At 47.4% G+C, this 23,202-nt stretch overlaps 1 protein-coding gene across 1 annotated transcript in view; it reads right to left on the reverse strand.

The window, feature by feature from the left end:
* NGFR (nerve growth factor receptor) overlaps positions 1–23,202 on the reverse strand; it is a 60,084-nt gene that overhangs the window by 8,669 nt on the left and 28,213 nt on the right. The window contains exons 3-6 of the mRNA XM_083408408.1: positions 8,421–8,780; positions 5,107–5,184; positions 3,812–4,028; positions 160–320 (exon numbers count right to left, since the gene is read on the reverse strand). Coding sequence (XP_083264534.1) covers positions 160–320; positions 3,812–4,028; positions 5,107–5,184; positions 8,421–8,780 — 816 coding nt within the window. The remainder of the gene's footprint in view (positions 1–159; positions 321–3,811; positions 4,029–5,106; positions 5,185–8,420; positions 8,781–23,202) is intronic.

Genomic DNA, 23,202 nt, shown 5'->3' on the forward strand with positions numbered 1-23,202 from the left:
TTGCAGGGGGTTGGACTGGATGATCTTCATGGTCCCTTCCAATTCTACAGTTCTATGATTTGCAGGTGACAGCCTGAACACGCTTGGCAGCTGCTGCTGAAGCTGGCTGGCGTCCCCTAGGCCTTCCTCCCCGTTCACCCAGCAGGTCATCCCCCTTGCCTTGCATGGATGCCGTCTGTGTTTGCGGCTGTTGGTCGTGGAGGCTTTGGCTGTCGACCGAGATGCCGCTATCGCTGTGGAGCTTCTCCCCTTCCGGCGACGGCGTCTGGTTGACGGGGCGGTTGTTGGCTCCTTGCTTGTTCTGCTTGCAGCTGTTCCACCTAGAGGTGAAAAAGCAGGGAACAGCTGAGCCTCAGATGCTCACGCCTCCTTTCCCAGATCAAGGTACACCACAAACTTGGCGCCGTTGCCAACACGGTAGATTGCTCCCTGCGGATCACAATGCTTTGGGTGTGGTGAGCCCAATCTTCTCGGGGCTTGCTCAGGCAAACCTCGGGGCAGGGACTGTTTCTCCAGTCCAGGCATGAGGTTGCATTCGTCTGCACCGGCTCCTTGATTCTCAGCAACCAAAGTTTTCATGGAAGTTCACAAAGGCTCATATGGAAGGAACAGAGCCTGCATTTATCTCCCTAGGACACTTCCCGTGCTGAACCAGAAGACCATGAAGCCGCCCCTGGATCGGGTGGAAAGGGACACCTTTGGCCCTGCACTTGTCATTGAACTACAACTCCCACCATCACTGGTCATTGGTCATGCATGCTGGGGGGATAGAGTTCAGCAACATCTGCAAGGCCAAAGGTCTCCTACACTTGCTAGGGGTGAACCTTCTAAGGATGGGGTTCAGCCATCAAGTATCCCACCAGGCTGGTTGCAGCCCCACCCCAGCCATTCAGCAGCTAGACTGGTGACTGGGAATGGCCACCAAGACCATATAACACCTTTGAAGGTGACTTGGAAACTACAACAAATCCAGAATGCAGCTGCCAGACTGGTGACTGGGAGCAGCCGCCGAGACCATAGAACACCCGTCCTGAAAGACCTACATTGGCTCCCAGTACGTTTCCAAGCACAATTCAAAGTGTTGATGCTGACCTTTAAAGCCCTAAACGGCCTCGGCCCAGTATACCTGAAGGAGCGTCTCCACCCCCATCGTTGAGCCCGGGTACTGAGGTCCAGCTCCGAGGGCCTTCTGGTAGTTCCCTCACTGCGAGAAGTGAGGTTACAGGGAACCAGGCAGAGGGCCTTCTCGGTAGTGGCGCCCGCCCTGTGGAAGGCCCTCCCATCAGATGTCAAGGAAATAACCAACTCTCTGACTTTTATAAGACATCTGAAGGCAGCCCTGTTTAGGGAAGTTTTTAATGTTTGATGTTTGACAGTGTTTTTAATATTCTGTTGGGAGCCGCCCAGAGTGGCTGGGGAAACCCAGCCAGATGGGCAGGGTATAAATAATAAATTATGATTATCATTATTCCAGGGCTGCCTACAAATCTGAACTTTAGGGCTGATGTAGCTCACCACTAGCCAGCTCTAGATTTTGGGGGGCCTAACGGATGGGGGGAGAAAGTGAGTGTTTAAACCTGATTCTACCTAATGTGTATTTCCTGAAACAGCAAGCAAATGGAAATGAAGCCCATAAATACGCTGGTGGATACTATATACACAGGCCAGTTTGCGCAGAGGTTACGTTCCTGACCCCTGTGTGCATCTCGGAGCAGCGCGCATAAGCCAATCTAGTCCAACATCCTGTTCTCACAGCAGCCAAACAGTTGCCTGTGGGAAACCAGCGACGCAGGACCTGAGTGCCACAGTTCTTTCCCACACATAATCCCAAACAACCGGCATTCAGAGGCATACCTCCTCTGATACTGGACATAATAAAGCCGTCATGGCTGGCGTTCTCCCCCAGGCGTGTAGCTAACTCCCTTCTGAAGCTGTCCAACTCGGTTGCGCTCCCTACATCTTGCGGTAGCGAATTCCGTTATCTTAACTATGCACTTACTATGGAATAGCCAAGCCTTGTTTACTCACTTTTTAACAAGGCATTTTCAACAAAACATCCTGCTCCACTGTTTCCCTCTTCAGCATTTCTTCCCCTCCCCAACCCTCGGAGCATAGAAAAGCCAAGCTTTTGTTTTTTTGTTTTTTTAACGCACACAATGGAACAGCTGTGCAGTATCCCCAGATGTAGGTGATACGTTGTGCAGCTGTTCAGTACATAGATTGGCTGGTTATGGCCTGTATAGATTACTCAAGACATTTCCTTCTCTATGGTCGGTCTCTCCTGTCTACTATTCAACTCTATTGCTTTAACCCTTGCCTCTTCAAATCTCATTGCAGACCCTTCAAGTGTACCCATTTTCCGGGGACAGTCCCGGATTTACAGAAGCCTCCCCCTACTGTTGGCCTCCCTTCCTGCTGCCCAACCAATCCCTACAGGCAACAGCCTACACCAAGCGCTGCTATTCCACCTGCAGCATAAAGCAGATTGGCAAGGATTGCCAAAATTTCCATGTCTGGAGGCACCTCCTTGCACATTCCGATGAGGAATCATGCACCAGCCTTCAAGGGCTGGTTTCTGGGAACCCAACAACATAGAAGAAGACTCCCAGATCTAGGCAACAGCAGCTGTCTAGAAAAGACATGGGCTTGACAATAATGGTATGTTGGCAGGCTCAGAGACTGTTTCCCTGCCCTATGGGGCAAATGGAGGAGGGTGCCAAAACCCACACCAACCCACACAAGCAGCTTGAAGAGGAAGGAGAAAATGGGTGTGTATTCTGCTGCTGAGCATCAAGGATGCTCGAAGACCACCTTGCTTGCCCCCAAAGGGATCAAGGCATTGTGAACACTCCAATCAGATGCTCACTAAAATGCCTTGCCTCTGCTGCTGCCGCCGCCTCCTCCCTGCCCTAAGTTATCCTCATCCCCACCACAAAACCTACTTTGGGGCATGGGAAAGCCAGAGGTGACTTAGTATGTGATGGAGCACCTTTCCCTGCAGAGGACAGGAGTGGGACTGATGGTGCCCAGTGGGAAAGTGACACTCTCTGCACTAGGGATGTGGGAGAAATGTGATCCAGTTTGCATTTAAAGGCAAACTTACCGAATTCACACTTTCTGAAACAATCTGCAAACTGAAACACAGCTATCCATCAAAATCCGCCCTTTTCTGAATTTCACAGCGCACTTCTCCAGCCAAGAAATGTGTACAAAAATGCATGTGCTAGTGTAAACTGCACATATAAATGCATACATTACAAGAATAAAATACAAAAATGCATTGTGTTAGTCAAAAACACATTTAAAATGTGCACATTGGGGAAAATTTCATACGGAAATGCTGGTGAATTTTCACGGGATTATTTTCACTAACATCTGCAAATTTCTACGGTAAAGTGGACAACTGAATTTAAGACTGGAAAAAAAACGAGAAATGGAATGGATTGAAATTGACAGATTTGACCATCCCTACTCTGCACACATTTCTGGCTGGGAAAATGGGAATCTAACACAGAGCCTCATCTTCTTATTGGGTTGCAATTGCATCCCAGTTTCGAACAGCTCTGCCAAGACCGGAGAGTAAACAAAGTTGCTTTGACCCTTCCCTTGACCCAAAGTAAATTTCACAAAAGGAGGATGGTCATGGGGCAGAGGAAGGATGAAGCGGCAATGATGGGAGCAGCTTGTAAGAATGGAGTGGGCTTAGGTTGTGAGTAAGATTGGCCTTTGTGAGTGACCCTAATGAACGTTGATGATGTCCTTCTTCTGCACAAATAATCCTCTCATTTCTGAACCTTGGAAGCATGCTTACCTCTTGAAAGCAATGTACGCCACCAGCCCCACCACCACAGCTGCCAAAATGGAGCAGTACACAGGAATGAGGTTGTCTGCTGTGCCGCTTCGGACCACAGGCTGGGAGCTACCCATGACTGTGGTTGCTGTACCAGCCACGGTGCTACCAGAAACATCAATGGTATCTGGGCCATCTGTGACCTGAAAGGGGCCTTCAGGACTCCCAGGCGGAAAATCTGCAAGGAAGCAAAATAGCAAATGAGTCACTAGTGTGGGAAATGGGAGGCTGCATTTCAGAATCACAGCTTTCAAAATGTGTGTCACTGGAAGGGACTCCTTTTCCCATAGCATAATATACTATATAAATTTGCTCTATGAGCCCTTGCACAAGGCAATGCCCCCTTTTAACAATATGCCACTGAAGAAGGCTTTGGAAGTCAAAGCACACCAGGCACGCTTTCTGAAATGTATCTGTTATAAGCAAATTTCTCCTCAGATCATACACGGTTTTGTTCAGATTCCTCAGTAAAGAGTTTCTTTTCTCTCTGGACTCCATCTGTGTTATTTAAGTGACTTTGCTAACAGAGAGGGGAGATTGAGAGTGGGATCAAGGAAAGAGTTACCTTGCTGGCTGCTACTGGCATAAGTGGTTCTGTTGGTACTTGCAAGCACATTCTACTGAATGTATACAAACCTGAACTCATAGTCTTGACTTTTAGTTCCTTTGACCTCTATGGTGTTCTACCTCCCCTCAGAAAACCTCAGGAATTGTAGCTTTCAGAGTGTGTCAAAAATTCTGCTTTAGTGACCTGAACTATTTCACACAGTTCATATTTCCAATGGAGTCCTTCCATGTTTGGAGTTATACCAACCAAGTAAATGAGGTTCTGGTTCAACCAGGACAGAAGAAAGGTGCAAAGAGCCATTGTGGTGTGATGGTCAGAAACTTAGACTATGCCCTGGGTGACCAAGGTTCAAATCCTCATTTGGCTGTGAAGTTCTGTAGGTGATGTTGGGCCAGTCACTCCCTCTCAGCCTAGCCTACCTTACAGGATTGTTGCAATGGTGAAATGAGAAGGGGAACCATGGAAGGCTCATTAGAAGAAAGGTGGTATATATAAATATAGTGGTACCTTGGGTTACGGATGCTTCAGGTTACAGACGCTTCAGGTTACAGACTCTGCTAACCCAGAAATAGTACCTCAAGTTAAGAACTTTGCTTCAGGATGAGAACAGAAATCGCACAGCAGCAAGAGGCCCCATTAGCTAAAGTGAATAAATAGATAAAATGTAACAAACAAACATCAAAGGTACCATGTTGAGGAGCCGTGGTTGCACCCGTGGTGTTGGACTCCGGTGTTGGTGCAGCTGTGGTAAACCGTGGGTTAATCGCTGCCAATAAAACAGAGAATAACTTATCAGGGGAGTAAAGAAATCTTCAAGAAGGTGTGACCATCATCAAAAGTCTCGTTTTTTTGTTTTTTTCATTTGCTTAAGCTCACTGATTCCAACAAGAGAAGGCCTGTGGGGAGGTTGGGGGATAGCCAGGCCTGTGGAGCCATTTCACAGGAGAGGCAGAAGTAGTGACTGGACTACTGAAGGGTTTGGTCTGGGTGCGGGAGACCAGATTGAAACCACTGCCCTGCCACAAAGATTACTTTGCGGCCTTTCACAAGTCACTGTCTCCCAGGACCAAACTGACACTCGTGCCAGGAGATCAGGGACCTGAGATTGTTTTTTAAAGCTGAAATGAAGTCACAGGGAACTGTCAATTTGGGACATTTCAAATGTAAAGTTTGGATTTGCATTTTGAACGGGTTTTCCTCTTCAATATTTAAATTATTTTTTGGCAGGCCTGGAGAAAGAATCTTGTTGATCCATCAAGCTCACAGGTACCATTTCAGGTTATCTAATAAATGATGCCACCGATATCAAATATCAGTGCATGGTGCAGGTCATTCACAGGTCTGCAGAAACAACAACAACAACCACCTGTGGTCCCCCCCCCCAAAAAAAAATAATATGAATATTTACTGCTATCTGAGTTCTGACACATTTTGCCCACATAGCATTATTGACAACCTCGGTACTCTAGCCCTTTGGATTTCCATTAGTTCAAGACACTGAGTCAAGCTACCCCATATAAGCAGGCGATACTCTTTCCCCTACACCTCTTCCCACTCATTTAGGGCTTCCCATCCAGCCTTGGACCTGACTCATCCCTGCTTAGCTTTACGGAATTCGGCAGTGCCTAAGGGAACAGCTGTTCTTTCTGCTCTGCAGCCTTGACTCCCGCCCCCCACACCTGAAGCCCTGTTACATCACAACAGTTGCTTACTCATCGTCAGGGGAATGCCACTTTACTGATCGCATTAACTCCACCCCATTGTCAAGGGAATTCCTGGCAAAGGTTCATGGAGTGTCCACACATCAGTTTCAATCCCAACCATTTCTCATCTTCAAATATACACAGTGAAAAGGAACAGCTGTTTGCCGTGACTTTATTTGTTCCTGTTTCCAGGGGCTCTGAGTGCTAAATTTGGTGCTGCCTTTGCTGGGAAGCCTTTTTTAATAGATAATTGTTTTTATTAAGATTTTATTGGGTTACAAAAGTACATCTTCCGGCTCTCTTTGAACCAGATGTTTCACTGCTCCCTAGATCTTGGATGAGGGACGCGGGTGGCACTGTGGGTTAAACCACAGAGCCTAGGACTTGCCGATCAGAAGGTCAGAGGTTCGAATACCCGCAACGGGGTGAGCTCCCGTTGCTCAGTCCGTGCTCCTGCCAACCTAGCAGTTCAAAAGCACACCAAAGTGCAAGGAGATAAATAGGTACCGCTCCGGCAGGAAGGTAAACGGCATTTCCGTGCGCTGCTCTGGTTCGCCAGAAGTGCCTTAGTCATGCTGGCCACATGACCCGGAAGCTGTACGCCGGCTCCCTCGGCCAATAAAGCGAGATGAGCGCCATAACCCCAGAGTCGGTCACGACTGGACCTAATGGTCAGGGGCCCCTTTACTTTTACTAGATACCGAATAGAACAAGAATCCTGCATTTCTCAGATCTACAGTTCCCACTCTTCCTCATACACCTTTTATCAGGTTGTTTTTTAAAGTTAATTAATAAAAGGTGTGTTTATGTAGCACCTTTTTCTGAGCTAAATGGAAGGTATCGTGTACATTGGCCTGGCCTGGTTCAGGTTAGGGATGGACAAGAGAATGGAAGATGCCAGGAAGAGAAATAGGCACACACTCAGAGTTTCTGTTTTCTCATCTTTGGTGGTTGAAAGAAGGGGAAGATGAGACCACTGGGGAATGGAGTGCATTGCAGTGTGGGCGGTTCTCTGCTGCTCTGTCTCCACGTGCAAGTTGAAGAAGTAACATCTGTAGACGGAAAGTCTGTAATCATAGCCTCCTGCCACCCACCAGCTGTAGGGTGTTGGGCTGGGCATGGCATGGGCCACACACCTCAGAGAACAGTTATACAACTTCACAATTTGCTTTTCCCCGTGATCTGTTTATCCGATCAAAGGCTGAATAAGTAGTAGCTGGGTTGTAAGTGGGTGGCGCTGTGGGTTAAACCACAGAGCCTAGGACTTGCCCATCAGAAGGTCGGCGGTTTCAATCCCTGTGACAGGGTGAGCTCCCATTGCTCAGTCCCTGTTCCTGCCAACCTAGCAGTTTGAAAGCACGTCAAAGTGCAGGTAGATAAATAGGTACCGCTTCAGCAGGAAGGTAAATGGCATTTCCCTGCGCTGCTCTGGTTCACCAGAAGTGGCTTAGTCATGCTGGCCACATGACCCGGAAGCTGTACGCCGGCTCCCTCGGCCAATAAAGCGAGATGAGCGCCATAACCCCAGAGTCGGTCACGACTGGACCTAATGGTCAGGGGCCCCTTTACCTTTACCTAGGGGGAGTTCAGAGCTCTGCGGAAATGCACGAGGCCTGGTTTTCAGAGCACATGTAGAGCGAATGCCCAGAGAGAAGCGGAATCAGGTGTCAGGGGCTGGACTGAGGAGGAATGGTGGGAGCTGCTACCCCCTTTTTCTGAACCTTCCCAAGGGCAGGAGGACAGTATTGATTTAGAACGGTGGTTTGCAGAAGGGCATATTCTGGAGGGGGAAAGCTGGGAAGTACTGGGTGAGGAACAGCTAGAAGAGGAAACGCCAAGAGAGGGACAGCTGGCAGATTCAGTGTCCTTGGACAGCATTCCTGGCCCTCCCCCTTCACCCAAGGCTAGAGGGTGTTAGAACAGGAAGCACAACAGCAACAAGCTCAGATTACCCAATGTAGGAGTGACGTAGATTAATGGACATGGAGGGGTGAGCAACACCATTTCTTTTAGAGATATGCATTCCTTGTCTCTCACTGCGATCATTAAAGAACTTGTCTGGTAAGAAAGCTCCTTTTGTTTAATCTGCTCATTTACTGCCACTGAGGAAGGGATCTGATTCCCCGAATCCTGACATCACCCCACTGACCCTGACCCCAGTGCCATTGCATCCCACTCACCCCACTTTGTTTCCTCCACAAACAGCAGTGAAGGTCTGGAAAGGAATGTTTGTGCATTGTTAGTGTGCTCTACCCTTCCTGTTCAATGCACATTTTTAGCCTGTCCCAATGACTCTTACCTCTGCACCTTGCATCTGATGTGGCGGTGCACTCCTTGACGGTGATCTCGTCCTCTTCGCACACGGTGCAAGGAAAGCAGGGGTCCACGTGGTTCGCTTCGTCAGAGTACGTCCCCAAGGGGCACTTCTCACACCATGTGTTCTGATTTTCCCCGCAGGGGTACACGAGGCCATAGCCAACTTCGCAGATCCGGCACTTCCTGCAAGTGTCACTCCTCTCGTCCCGGTAGTAGCCGTAGATGCATTTGCAGACAGTGTTGTCCGACTCCACGCAGGGTGCTAACATGCCCTCCAGGCCCACGCATTCCTTGCAAGGCTTGCAGGGCTCGGTGGCGCTCACTGCATCAGAATAGGTGACGCCTGGAAAGAACGAGAGGAAGCAACAGTCATCCAGTGGGCAAGAGATGTGAGACATCATATAGAACTGTCTTCATGGGAGAAGTTGTGGCAGAGTAATCTAAGATTTACTGCTTGCTATACTTTAAAATAAAATTATATGAAGATGATTTATGGATTGTATTTAACACCAAGTAAGACACGGGTGGTGCTGTGGGTTAAACCACAGAGCCTAGGGATTGCCGATCAGAAGGTCGGCGGTTCGAATCCCTGCGATGGGGTGAGCTCCCGCTGCTCGGTCCCTGCTCCTGCCAACCTAGCAGTTCGAAAGCACGTCAAAGTGCAAGTAGATAAATAGGTACTGCTCCGGCGGGTAAACGGCATTTCCGTGCCCTGTTTTGGTTTGCCAGAAGCGGCTTAGTCATGCTGGCCACATGACCCAGAAGCTGTACACCAGCTCCCTTGGCCAATAAAGCGAGATGAGCGCCGCAACCCCAGAGTCGTCTGCGACTGGACCTAATGGTCAGGGGTCCCTTTACCTTTACCTTAAGCTAGCCAAAATGTATAAAGCTAAGTCAAGTATGTGTTGGAAGTGCAAAATGACAGAAGGAACATTCTTCCCTACGTGGTGGAGTTGCAAAAAAAGCTAAGAGCTATTGGGAAATGATATATAATGAGATTAAAAATATGTTTTAGTTGATAATTCCCAAGAAACGTGAAGCTTTTCTTTTAGGAATTATAAATAATGATGTTCCAAAAGAGCTGGTTAGTTTATTTAGGTACATGATGACAGCAGCATGAATATTGTTTGTCCAAAGATAGAAAGAAGAGTTCCCAACAAAGGAAGATTGGCTTTTGAAAATGATGGAGTACGCAGAACTGTCAAGATTAACACCAAAGATTAGACACCAAAACGACAGTAAATTCATTGAGGGCTGGGAACTTTTCCATTGAGTATTTAAAGAACTATTATAGGGAGATGAAAATATGAGCAGGACTTGAAATACGAGCAACAATGTGAATTATTAAAATAAATAGGTGAAATTGAATGTATTGAATAGTATAGGTGAAATATGCAGCATTTAAGGGTAAATATGGAAACCATGGAAGTGAAGGACAGGAAGTCGATTGATAATGTAATTTATGGTTTATGTTAAAATTTGTAAAGTTTTTTTCCTTGTGAAAAATTAATAACCAAGATTCTAAAAAGCCCAACAATCTCTCAATGAATAAAGAGCCCATTGACTTGTGTGTTAAAAGGGACTGGGGAGCGAATTCAGGTGGCCCATCTAGCCTAGCATCCTGGCCAATGAGATGCTGATGAAACACCTGCAAGCAGAACCACACTCTACCCATCTGCGTTTCCCAACAACTGGTATTTGGAGGATATATCCGGCTTGGCTAGTAGCCACTGATAGCCTCAGCTTCCATGAATTTGCCCCATCTTCTTTGAAAACCTTCCAAGTTGGTTGCCATCGCTAGTCCAATTGACTAAAATTAACTTATGGAACTCACTGCCTCAGGATGTAGCGGTAGCTACTTGTTCAAATGGTTTTAAGAGGGTTTTAGAGAACAGGTCAATCAGTGGCTATTAGCTATGAAAATGAATAGAACCTACATGTTCAGAGGTCGTATACCTCTGAATTGCCAGTCTTTTAAAGTCTCTTGACCTCCCTGGTGGCTGGAAGCAAGGTTCCTTCCAGGTCACTTCCAGGATAACAACTGAGAACTGGGGCTTTGTTTTTGGAACACTTAAATGCTGGATGCCTACAGTTCTTTCAACTGGAGAATGGGTGTGTCGAGTATGGGGAAAAAAACTGAGATGTCAAAATTAATTTACCAAACATGTGCGATAAAAGGAAGGAAGAAAAACAAAGCAGAATTTTGGATTAGGCTGGTTGCCTTTTATCAATTTTCGTAAACAGGACTGCAATACTGATTTGAATAAGTCCAGATGCTTTGCAGAAATTTTATACTTTTGGAAATAGCTCGGTCCTCGTTCTTTGTATTTTGCTTGCCTCGTGACTGTTAGACTTTTTAAAAATTGTGTTGACACTCCCCACTGCGATTTTGTTCAATTCATTTGGGTGCATCTCCCTTCCCAGAAAGGCTCGCCGGACACCTTCTCTGCTACCCTTAAGGCACCAGGCAAAAACATTCTATTCTCCCAGGCCTTTTAGATGTTCTCCAACCAGGGCAGGCAAACCTTGAAAGCCCGAGGGCTGCATCCCATAGTATGCAGCCTTCTGAGGGCCACATGCCAGAGGTGAGCGGAGCCACAGGTGTTACTCTTGCCTTTATACAGAAGGCTACAGCCCAGTTACATAGAAGTCAGAGCTTTCTTCATGTACATCTCTCCATCCATGCAAGCAGAGATACATTTCACAGCCAAAATAATTGGGAGAGTATGGATCAAGGCCAACATAAAGGACCCCTTGATGGTTAAGTCCAGTCAAAGGTGACTATGAGGTGTGGCGCTCATCTTGCTGGGCCTTGTATGGCCGAGGGAGCTGACGTTTGTCCACAGACAGCTTTACAGATTGTGTGGCCAGCATGACTAAACCACTTCTGGTGCAACGGGACACCGTGACAGAAACCAGAGAGCACAGAAACACCATTTATCTCCCTGCCACAGCGGCACCTATTCATCTACTTGCACGGATGTGCTTTCGAACTGCTAGGTTGGCAGGAGCTGGGACAGAGCAATGGGAGCTCACTCCGTCGCAGGAATTCGAACCACCGACCTTCTGATCGGCAAGCCCAAGGGGCTCAGTGGTTTAGACCACAGCGCCACCTGCGTCCCATGAGGGCCAATGTGACCTGGGAAGAGTCCCAGGGCTCAGAGGCCTAGAGGCCAATTGCAGGTCCCCAGCCAGTGTGGTGTAGTGGTTGAGAGTGGTAGATTCGTAATCTTGGGAACTGGGTTTGCATCTCTGCTCCTCCACATGCAGCTGCTGAAGTCTCTCAGCCCCACTCACCTCACAGACTGTTTGTTGTGAGGGAGGGAGGGAAAGGAGAATGTTAGCTGCTTTGAGACTCCTTCGGGTAGTGATAAAGCGGGATATCAAATCCAAACTCTTCTTCTTCTTCTCTGCGTGCATAAACCCTTATACATTAAGGAATAAGGCAGCAGGGGAGTAAGGAGCAGGCAGTGGCAGGTGGCAGAGGAGGTGGGAGCAGTGGTGGCAAGCATGAAATTCCTTGGAAGTCAGATCTGCCACCTGAGGCAACTGCCTCTGCTTGTCTCATAGGTGGGCCGGCTCCATCCCTGACTATTGACCAGCGCTGATGGAAGTTGGAGTCCCACCACATCCAGAGGGCCACACGTTCCCAACCCCTGACCTCGAATATAGGGATTAACAGTGTGGGTGGGTGTGCAGATTGATAAAACAAGCTCAGTCGCAATCCCAGATTCAAGCCACCTGCCAACTCCGGCTGCAGGGCCTTTGGGTGAAGCAAGCGTAGCAATATACCAACCCTCCTAATTATGGTCCTTGCTCCCCACCCTCATTTCCTCTCCAAATTAAGCGATCCCAATATGGCTCCTGAAGGATCATGGGGTGGGGGAAGCCTGTTTAGAGTTTGCATAACTGTGCCTGAAGGCAACATTCGCTCGCCGTTCATTGCTGCGTAGTTATAATTGGCTCGTAACAATAAAATTGACCCAACTCTGTTACAAAGATTGCATAGGATGAATCACACACCAGTGAGCATTATAAAGTGCGCCGTGATGCCTAAAGAGGCAATATATTATGATTTAATGGGGGAGTTAAACCAGCAGAAGGAGATATACAAACACGCTGACTTCGAGTTAAAATAGTTTATTTCGATTTAGCTCTGGCTCCAGTGGGTCTTCCTAGCTGAGGAGCCAGTACTGAAGATATCCAGTTTCACGCGAGCCAGGGAAGGGGTGCTGGCAAAGGATCAGTACCCAGATGGCAACATTGCCAAGTTCATGCCCTTAAATAGCCCCTTTACAGAAGGTATGGCATTTCCAGGGGTGGCACTTTCCCCATCGCAAACCTGCCGTAGCAAGGAAATCCATGCCTGGCAGAATTCTCCGTTCTGTGAATCATCCACTAGGAATGGGGGAGTGATTTGATTCATTGTTTTGAAAAGAATTCACAAACCGAAACATAGCCATCCTCGAAAATGCTCTGAATTTTGCAATGTGCTTCTCCAGCCACATAATGTATACAAAAATGTGTATATTAAAGCTTGGGGGGGGGAGTGCACTGTATTAAGGGAAATTCCTTTGCAATAAAGTGTGCATCAAGAAAAAATTGCATACGAAAATGTGCATATGAAGCCGCACAAAAATGCGGATTAATGTTTATGAGAATTTCCATTAATGTGGAAAAGAGAAAAGCAGAGAAACTGAAATGGACAGATTTGCCCTTCCTTAAGACTAACACACACACACACACACATTTCCTTTCTAGTGCTATTGTCTTCCCCTTAGCACAACTGTTATGCCATACAAAGCCCAGGTTCCTTGCACAGCAGGTGACAGATGATTTTAGGACCTACACTGGGAATGAAGCATGGGCTGCCTTGTCTTTTGCTTTAACTAGAGATTTAAGTTCATCATCATCATCATCATCATCATATTTATACCCCACCCATCTGGCAGGGTTTCTCCAGCCACTCTGGGCAGCTTCCAGAGGAATATAAAAACATAATAAAACATCAAATATTAAAAGCTTCCCAATGCATCCTGTATCCGGGGACTGTATCACTAGACCAGAGAAGGCTTCCTTAAATCTGGATCCCAGCGGTGCTGACAAGTCATTTTAGACTCACCAGGACTCAACTGCAACTCCTGTCAGCCTCAACCAACATAGCCAGTGGTCGTTTCTATACACACTTTCCTGTAATGTACACATTTTTGGTACACTTTATTTGGTTGGAGAACCGCATTACAAAATTCAGACAGGGATAACTTATGAAGGCTAGATGCCCGTTGCTTTTGTGTATTGTTTCTGGTACTGAGTAATTTCCCATTAAGATGCAAACCAAAACAAAATTTCTTCACGACATGTGGACGATGCTTCCCTGAAACAAATTACAGATGTTTTCAGGGAAGCAGGAATCCTCGGTAATGAGCAACTGTCACAACCACGATGTTTGCTTGGAAACAAACTCCACTAAGCATGGAATCTCCAAGCAATTTCAGGCACGCCTTGTTGACAACTTCCTCTTCCACAAGATGGGGGAAGAAATGAAGGGATTCAGCCCAGACCCTGAGGTCCAGCTCTGAGGGCCTTCTGGCAGCTCCCTCACTGTGAGAAGTGAAGTTACAAGGAACCAGGCAGAGGGCCTTCTCGGTAGTGGCACCCATCCCGTGGAACATCCTCCTGTCAGGTGTCAAACAACTATCAGGCTTTTAGAAGGCATGTGAAGGCAGCCCTGTACAGGGAAGTTTTTAATGTTTGAGGTTTTATTTTGTTTTTAATATTTTGTTTGGAGTTGCTCAGAGTTGCTGGGCAACTTATTCAGATGGGTTGGTGTATAAATGATAAAATTATTATTATACACGCATATTAGGGGAGCCTTTTTTGTGGAACCTGGTTCAGCTGCACCATATGGTTCATGGTAAATCCAGCAATGGAAAATTTCTGTGGTGCTTCCCTTACCTTGATGCCCTAAGCATGCACTTATTTTGCTTAATGGTTAATTCAGCCCTGTTGATATGCAAGTACAGTGGTACCTCGGGTTAAGAATTTAATTCATTCTGGAGGTCCATTCTTAACCTGAAACTGTTCTTAACCTGAGGTACCACTTTAGCTAATGGGGCCTTCCACTGCCGCTGCCATGCAATTTCTGTTCTCATCCTGAAGCAAAGTTCTTAACCCGAGGTACTATTTCTGGGTTAGCGGAGTCTGTAACCTGAAGCGTCTGTAACCTGAAGCATCTGTAACCTGAAGCGTCTGTAACCCGGGGTACCACTGTATGTGCATAAAAGTGTGTGTGTGTGTGTACATGTGTACCTAGCATTGCTTGGGAATTCTAAGAAACCCAAAATATGAGTGCAGTTTTGAAACCGGTGGTTAAAATCAGTGTGGTCCGCCATCTTGATTCCAAATGGTGTCTAATAGAATCCCAACAAAGACAACCTGCTCCTTGATCTCAGGAAATCATCATGCAAGATTTGGTTATGGTGACTTAAAAGGTGTCCAAATGCATAGCAAACAGGTCAACCACTTTCCAAAATATATAGCCAATACATACATAAATGTATGTTTATCGCTGTCTCAATTATTATTAAGTTTTACATGACTTTATTTCCCATTGTGAGCCACCCCGAAAACTTCGCTACGGGGCAACCTATAAATACCGCAAGCGAGTAAATAAATGTTGATTTGGCAGCCATACATTGCTGCCATCTCTGTTCCACAGTGGGGATGCGGGGAGCAATGTTTGATCAAGCATCTGTTTTCCCGTCAATTAGCTATGGGAAAGGATTAGGATTCTGGTGTCCAATGTAAACATTGAACAACGATGCCAAAATTGCTGACTTTCGACTGACCCTGCTCTTCGTTCCTGCTTCTCTGGTTTCAGCTGCACTCTGTAGGGAATTAAATAGTGTGTGGAAATCAATCTTTTCTGTGCCCTGCTTCACGTCCCAAATTTCCTGGCCTGCTTTTTTCTCTGCGGGATCACCCTCACCATCATTACCCAAAGGCGTCTAGAGAAGGAGAACTTGTTTCAGATGACGCAGGAACACACAAGTGCTGGCTATCTAAAGAAATGCCCCTTCGTGTAACCAGGCTGTACAGTGGCTCTAAAAGGTAAAGGTAAAGGGACCCCTGACCATTAGGTCCAGTCGTGGCCGACTCTGGGGTTGCGGCGCTCATCTCGCTTTATTGGCCGAGGGAGCCGGCGTTTGTCCGCAGACAGCTTCCGGGACATGTGGCCAGCATGACTAAGCCACTTCTGGCGAACCAGAGCAGCACACAGAAACGCCGTTTACCTTCCCGCTGAGCGGTACCTGTTTATCTACTTGCACTTTGTGCTTTTGAACTGCTAGGTTGGCAGGAGCCGGGACCGAGCAATGGGAGCTCACCCCGTCGCAGGGATTCGAACCACCGACCTTCTGATCGGCAAGTCCTAGGCTCTGTGGCTTAACCCACAGCGCCACCTGCATCCCCAACCATATGCGTGTTGTACAGGCCACAAGGACCTCTTCCATCCTTATCAAGGGGAGTGCTAACCTTCTCTCCTTTCATACAACACACAATGACTCTAGCCAGGCTTAAATCGCTCCCCTCCCAAAACCGCTCTTAATTCATTTCTTGATTTACCTTCAGGTGTGAGGTTGAGCCTAGGGCTAGGCAAATCTGCACATTTCAGTTCCTCTCGGTTTCTCATTTGCCCACTCTCAAGTCCAGCCCTCCACATTCCCACATCAATTTGCGAATGAAAAACAAAACTACAGCTCGGACTCCATCTTAATCTAGTCTTAAGCATGTCTTTGCAACTGGATTGCCATTTTAAGCCTGCCTGAACAAACCTGCCGTCTCTGTTATTCTGCAACAGGAACTCTGAGGGAGCAAATGTTATTCTTACCTTTTACAGTGGTACCTTGGGTTACATATGCTTCAGGTTACATACGCTTCAGGTTACAGACTCCGCTAACCCAGAAATAGTGCTTCAGGTTAAGAACTTTGCTTCAGGATGAGAACAGAAATCGTGCTCTGGTGGCGCGGCAGTAGCAGGAGGCCCCATTAGCTAAAGTGGTGTTTCAGGTTAAGAACAGTTTCAGGTTAAGTACAGACCTCCGGAACGAATTAAGTACTTAACCTGAGGTACCACTGTACAGGACTGTTTGTGTGATTTGTGTTTCAAGGGGAAGAAAGGGGGGGGGGCAAAACCAGGAAAATCCAGTCTGCCTTAAAGCATTCTTGATTGCTTAAACTAAAAGGCTAAAACTAGCCTATCTAAGCTTCCCTTATAAGCTGCAAAGAGATGCACTCTGCTGAACTCACAGACATGAGGGAGGGAGGATAATAGCTAATAAATATATCCTCTCCTAGCATCTAGACACAGCCCTACACCCCTAATATGCACACCTCTGTGTGCTATTTTGCCCAATATTCCGATTTTCTTATCCTTTTTTCACAAATATGTGCATTTTTATGCCTGCTTTATCCCGCTACATGCATTTTCCCTACCCATTATGTGGCTGGAGATCTACAGTGCAAAATTCGCAGAAACTCGTTTCGGCTGGCGGACTGTTTCAGAAAGTGCAAAATTGTTGGGTTCGCTGATAAATGCAAACCAAAGGGGTTTTTCTCATTGATTCCTTCCGCCGTGATTTTGCAGCAGTCCAGCTCCTCCACACACCCCCTCTCCCTCCCATTGCACCCTATTAATCTTTCATCAGCTGTGTGATCTCTTGAGGACATTCTTGGGAAATAGCCATTTTCCTTCTGAATGGCAGGACGCAAAAAGCCACTCTTCAGATTGAATGCCTCCATCAAAACACACCACGCTCTCATTTAAACTTGCCCTTTGCTGTCACTATCAATGAAGCAGTAGCCTTTGTCACCGGCCTCTCGGGCAAACTCCCGCCTCCCCAAATCCCCCTTGTTAACTCGGGGGGCGGGGCGGGAAGGAAGCAAAAGTAATAGATCTAAATTGCAGGAAGGAGTATTAAGGTTAAATAGCAGAAGGGATGTTTCGAAACGTTAAGAGACTTGAGCACTGAAAAAGAAATGTTGTCGGAGTCTTCAGCCTTCGTGGGGAAGGACTGATTCCTTGGTGGTGGAGCTGAAGGCCCCAGGTAAGCCCGCCCTGCATAATCAATCACATGACACAGTGCACACGCACCATTTGAATGGCAATGTCCATCAACTTGGGGGGAGGCTCAAATATTTTATGGGGGGCTGAAGACGCCTCTGCCCCTAGGAGTTGGCCCCTAGGAGTTGTATTTAAGGAGGCAGGCAGGTGATACCTGACTGAGGGCCGACTCATAGCTGTCAACCTTCCCTTTTTTGCGGGAAATTCCCTTATTCCAGCGCAGTTTCCTGCTGCTTCCCGCTGCTATCCCGGATTGTTAGATATCCCGTAGACTGTCTCCGGGACAGGTGAGGCTGCTGATCCCATCTTTTCGAGGCTGCTGATCCCTTCTTTTCAAATCTGAAAGTTGACAGCTATGGGCCAACTGTGCTTGAGGGAACAGTACCTTTCAGGGCTTGGACTCAAGAGGGCAAGATGGAGGAGGAATGGTGGAGATCACACCCCCCTCCCCTTTCTCCCAACGCTGCAGGAGAAGAGGGAGGCAGCGCTGGTTTACAGCAGGGCTTTGAGGGGTTTGAGGGAGAGTTAGATGAACAGAAGAGTTGGGAAGTGTTAGAAAGGGGTGGGGGGACTGTGGCAGGGCAGCCAGATGACACGTTGTCGCTGGAGAGCTTTCTGACCCACCCCCTTCTCCCAGAACAGTGCAAGAACTAAGTTATCAGAGAAATTTGACCACGAGTGGCCACCGTAAGGGAAGATGCTGTTGCTAGGAAGGAGGGAGTAGGAGCCCAGTTTGGAGCAACGCCATTACAGTGGTACCTCAGGTTACAGACGCTTCATGTTACAGACGCTTCAGGTTACAGACTCCGCTAATCCTGAAATAGTACCTCGGGTTAAGAACTTTGCTTCAGGATGAGAACAGAAATCATGTGGTTGCAGCAGGAGGCCCCATTAGCGAAAGTGGTACCTCAGGTTAAGTACGGTTTCAGGCTAAGAATGGACCTCCGGAACGAATTACAGTGGTACCTCGGCTTACATATGCTTCAGGTTACATACGCTTCAGGTTACAGACTCCGCTAACCCAGAAATAGTGCTTCAGGTTAAGAACTTTGCATCAGGATGAGAAAGGAAATTGTGCTCCGGCGGCGCGGCAGCAGCAGGAGGCCCCATTAGCTAAAATGCTGCTTCAGGTTAAGAACAGTTTCAGGTTAAGAACGGACCTCTGGAACGAATTAAGTACTTAACCTGAGGTACCACTGTATTAAGGCTTGTTGTGTTCTTTTGTCTCTCACTATTAGGATTGAATGAACTCATTAAAAAGGACTCTGCCTTGTTTTCTCTGCTATTGCTGCAACCAGGGGAGGAATAGCTTTGCCGAAGCCTTGACAGAGCCTTGACAGCGCCCCATAGCTCAGTTGGTTAGAGCGTGGTGCCGATAATGCCAAGGTTTCAGGTTCCACCCCCCTATGGGACAGCTGCCTATTCCTGCACGGCAAGGGGTTGAACCACATGATCCTCAGGGTCCCCTCCAACTCTGCAATTCCACGATTCTATGATTTGCCCCAATGGGCCAACCTCCACTTAGGCCGCGGCCCCTCGCCAACGTGACGTGAGAACTTGAAGCCGCCTGCTCCAGTCTCTGGAAGAACCATGGTTTTACATCCAGCGCCAACTCAGCGGCTGGAGCAAACAGCTCCCATTAACCCAGGTGGATCCTTCCATCAGGCTGAATTATTGATGGCGACCATTAGACTGGTGCAGAGGAGGGGAGAAGACAGCAGGTTTGCGGGAGGGAGGTGGCTGGGCCAAATGGGCACTGTCTCCGCGGCGGCCTGGAGCGAGAGGGGAAGCATTCAGAAAGCAGATGGATGCCAAGAGGAGACAGCTACATATTAATAAATCCAACCGCTCTGCCAGCAATGGGACATTGACGAGTTGCAACGTGCGCACAATAGTGGTGAACTTCAACACTATTTTATTGGTTGGTAATAATAATAATAATAATAGTAATAATAGTAGTAATAGTAGTAGTAGTAATAATAATAATAATAATAATAATAATAATAATAATTTGTTATTTATACCCCGCCCATCTGGCTGGGTTTCCCCAGCCACTCTGGGCGGCTTCCAACAAAACACTAAAATACAATAACCTATTAAACATTAAAAGCTTCCCTAAACAGGGCTGCCTTCAGATGTCTTTTAAAAGTTTGGTAGTTATTTTTCTCTTTGACATCTGGTGGGAGGGTGTTCCACAGGGTGGGCGCCACTACCGAGAAGGCCCTCTGCCTGGTTCCCTGTAGTCTCACTTCTTGAGGCGAGGGAAATGCCAGAAGGCCCTCAGAGCTGGACCTTCTAACAAAGATTTTGCCTGACCATTAATTATCTCTTCTTCTTCTTCTTCTTCTTCTTCTTCTTCTTCTTCTTCTTCTTCTTCTCCTCCTCCTCCTCCTCCTCCTCCTCCTCCTCCACCTCCTCCTCCTCCTCCAACGCAGTTCCCTTTGCTCCCTCTTTTACCATGTTGATCTCACACAGGGAAAACCCCAGAATTATTTCTTCACTGAAGTTTACCATTGCCTTTTTATTTGTCTTCTTCTTTCAAGGGAAGGGGACTCTGCAGCACTGGGACCTGAGCCAAAGGCTCTGATCTTGCAACCCAACAACGGAAACAGACCGGCGGAGCAGCGCAGATGCGCAAGGGTGTCGCAAGGTCAGGCTTCTGCACGGTAACATAAAACAGGAGCGCATGTGTTTATGCCCACAAACCACCCACAGGCAGCTTAGCGGAGCTAAACACATATGCACAGTGTGGTAGTTTTCAACGAGGTAGACAAACCGTAAATCTGCCTGCTGTAAGCCTTCTTCCCTCCCGTCTCCCCAAACAGAGATCCCAGATGAGAGAGAGGAAATGTCTCCACTCTGCAACGTCCTGGAATATGAGGTTGGGGGTGGATAGGAAGGAATGTGTCCCCCAGAATGCAAACCAGACAGGCCCAGCAATGCCTCTGAAGCTGCGCACGTGGGTGACTCCATGCAGTCATCTCACCACCACCCCAAGGCAAGAGGCTTCTGCAACCCACTCCAGGAAACCCCCTCCTGCAGGAGTTTTGTTTCTAAGTGTGCATTTCATTTGCTGGATTAGGGCATAAGGAGGCAACTGTAGCTACCTGAAGGATCATCTCCACCCTCATTGTTCAGCCCAGGCACTGAAATCCAGCTCTGAGGGCCTTCTGGTGGTTCCCTCACTACCAGAAAATAGGTTACAGGGAACAAGGCAGAGGGCCTTCTCGGTAGTGGCACCCTCTCTGTGGAACTCCCTCCCATCAGATGTCAAGGGGATAAAGAACTACACAACTTTCAGAAGACATCTGAAGGCAGCCCTGTATCGGGAAGTTTGTAATGTTTGATGTTTTCTTGTGTTTTTATATGAACTAGAAGTTCGCTTATAATAATAATTTATTACCCCGCCTATTTGACTGGGTTGCTCCAGCCTCTCTGGGCAGCTTCCAACAGAAACTAACAGAACACAGCGAAACATCAGACATTAAAAACATCCCTATACAGGGCTGCCTTCAGACTTCTTCTAAAAGTTGTGTAGTTCTTTATCTCCTTGACATCTGATGGGAGGGCATGCCACAGGGAGGGTGCTACTGCCGAAAAAGCTTTTGGCCTGGTTCCCTGTAACAGGAACAGAAATCAGGCAAGCAAATGTGTTTGGTATCTGCTGCTGCCTTTTGTTGTTCACCCCAGTCCACAATTTCTTTGTCATTACAGGGGTACCTCGGAAATCCGTTCGACTTCCAAAACATTCAGAAACCAAGGCACGGCTTCCGATTGGCTGCAGGAAGCTCCTGCAGCCAATCAGAAGCCGCAGAAGTCACATCGGAAGTTCGGGTTCCAAAGAATGTTTGAAAACCGGAACACTCACTTCTGGGTTCAGGAGCCAAAACAGTCAACTCGCAAGGCATTCAGGATCCAAGGTACAACTATATATTTTTCAGGATGCAAACAATATGTTATTAAGGATATTCCCTGCCCCCATGCCCCTTGTAATGGATGGTGTAGAACCAAGTAACAATAACCGAAATAATTACATTATTAAATCTGGTTCAGAGAGAAAAGGGAGCCAAATAGCATTGTTTTTGGGGAAGCTGAAGTGCAGCAGAACAGAAACGGCGCTGTGTGTGGCAGAGTGGAAAATAATGTCTTTTTACATCGCTATTTGTACCAGAATCCTGCAGCTTTTATGCTTCAGACTTTCTTGTCGTTAGTCCTATACTGGCTTTGCTGACACCCTGTACTGTGATGTATAAAACTTCTGACTTGAAGGAGGTATTGCAGGAGACCAAGTCCAACTCCTGGCAGGAAAGCTAAAGCTAAAGAATGCCCAAGAGGCAGCTCTCTGGCCTCAGCTGGAAGGTCTGCAGCAAAGAGGTTCCCGCCACCCCACAAATAATTGATTCTAAGTTTGAACTGCTCTTACCATTAAGGCATTTCTCCTTACGTTCTGCCTAAACCCATCCTCTTGTAATTTGAAGCCTATTAGATCTACTACCTGTCCCGCCCCCTTAGCTGTGATGGCAAAGCTTACATGTTTAATCAGGGAAAAGTAATTGCCAACATTTACTAAAGATTGGAAAACAGGAGTGTCCTACCATACCCTCCAGGGACGTGGGTGGCGCTGTGGGTTAAACCACAGAGCCTATGGCTTGCTGATCAGAAGGTGGGCAGTTCGAATCCCCGTGACGGGGTGAGCTCCCGTTGCTCTGTCCCTGCTCCTGCCAACCTTGCAGTTCGAAAGCACGAAGTGCAAGTAGATAAATAGGTACCACTCTGGCAGGAAGGTAAATGGTGTTTCCGTGCGCTGCTCTGGTTCGCCAGAAGCGGCTTAGTCATGTTGGCCACATGACCCAGAAGCTGTACGTCAACTCCCTCGGCCAATAAAGCACCGCAACCCCAGAGTCGGCCACGACTGGACCTAATGGTCAGGGGTCCCTTTACCTTTATCTTTACCATACCCTCCAAAATTTCTCTGAGGAAAATAGGGACGTTCTAAGGAAAAGCAGGACATTCCAGGGTCAAATCAGAAACCAGGACAGTGTCTGTAAAATGCCTGTCGTACTAAATCGGGAGGTGCGAATGAACAAACCTCTCCCCCTTTCCTAGTGGTAGTTGCAACGCAGGAAAACAGGCTGGAGGTATGCCTAAGCACTCCCAAATACGTCTCAGATGCCACTGAGCGCCTAGTTTGATGCTCAGAGGACTGGAAGAAGGCTTTTTTTGTCTCTCACAGCTGTGTGCTTATTCTTCTTTATTGATTTGCCCTATCCAGAGTGTCCGCTTTCAGCCGGAATCCCACAGGGGACCTGCTGCCCTCTTGGCTTTGCATGCACTTCTGCCAGCACATGCCTGCAAATAATGTATGTATGGATAGGTAGGTAGGTAGGTAGGTAGGTAGATGACAGATAGATATAGATAATGAATCTGGTAGCATGCAAGATGCAGGTGAACCAATCAGCCCTGGGCCAAGACTCCTCACAAGGCCCAGAGCCTTGAGAGCACCTTGGGCAGTAATGAAAGTTTGCAGGCTTGCTTCCTTTTTCTGAAAAGCAGCACAGTAGCTTTCTTTCCTTCCTTCCTTCCTTCCTTCCTTCCTTCCTTCCTTCTTGCCCTGCCAAATGCCAATGCAGCAAGTCTTCCAAGG

The sequence above is a fragment of the Podarcis tiliguerta genome, assembly GCF_965153285.1.
Source record: "Podarcis tiliguerta genome assembly, chromosome: 13".
NCBI lineage: Eukaryota > Metazoa > Chordata > Lepidosauria > Squamata > Lacertidae > Podarcis > Podarcis tiliguerta.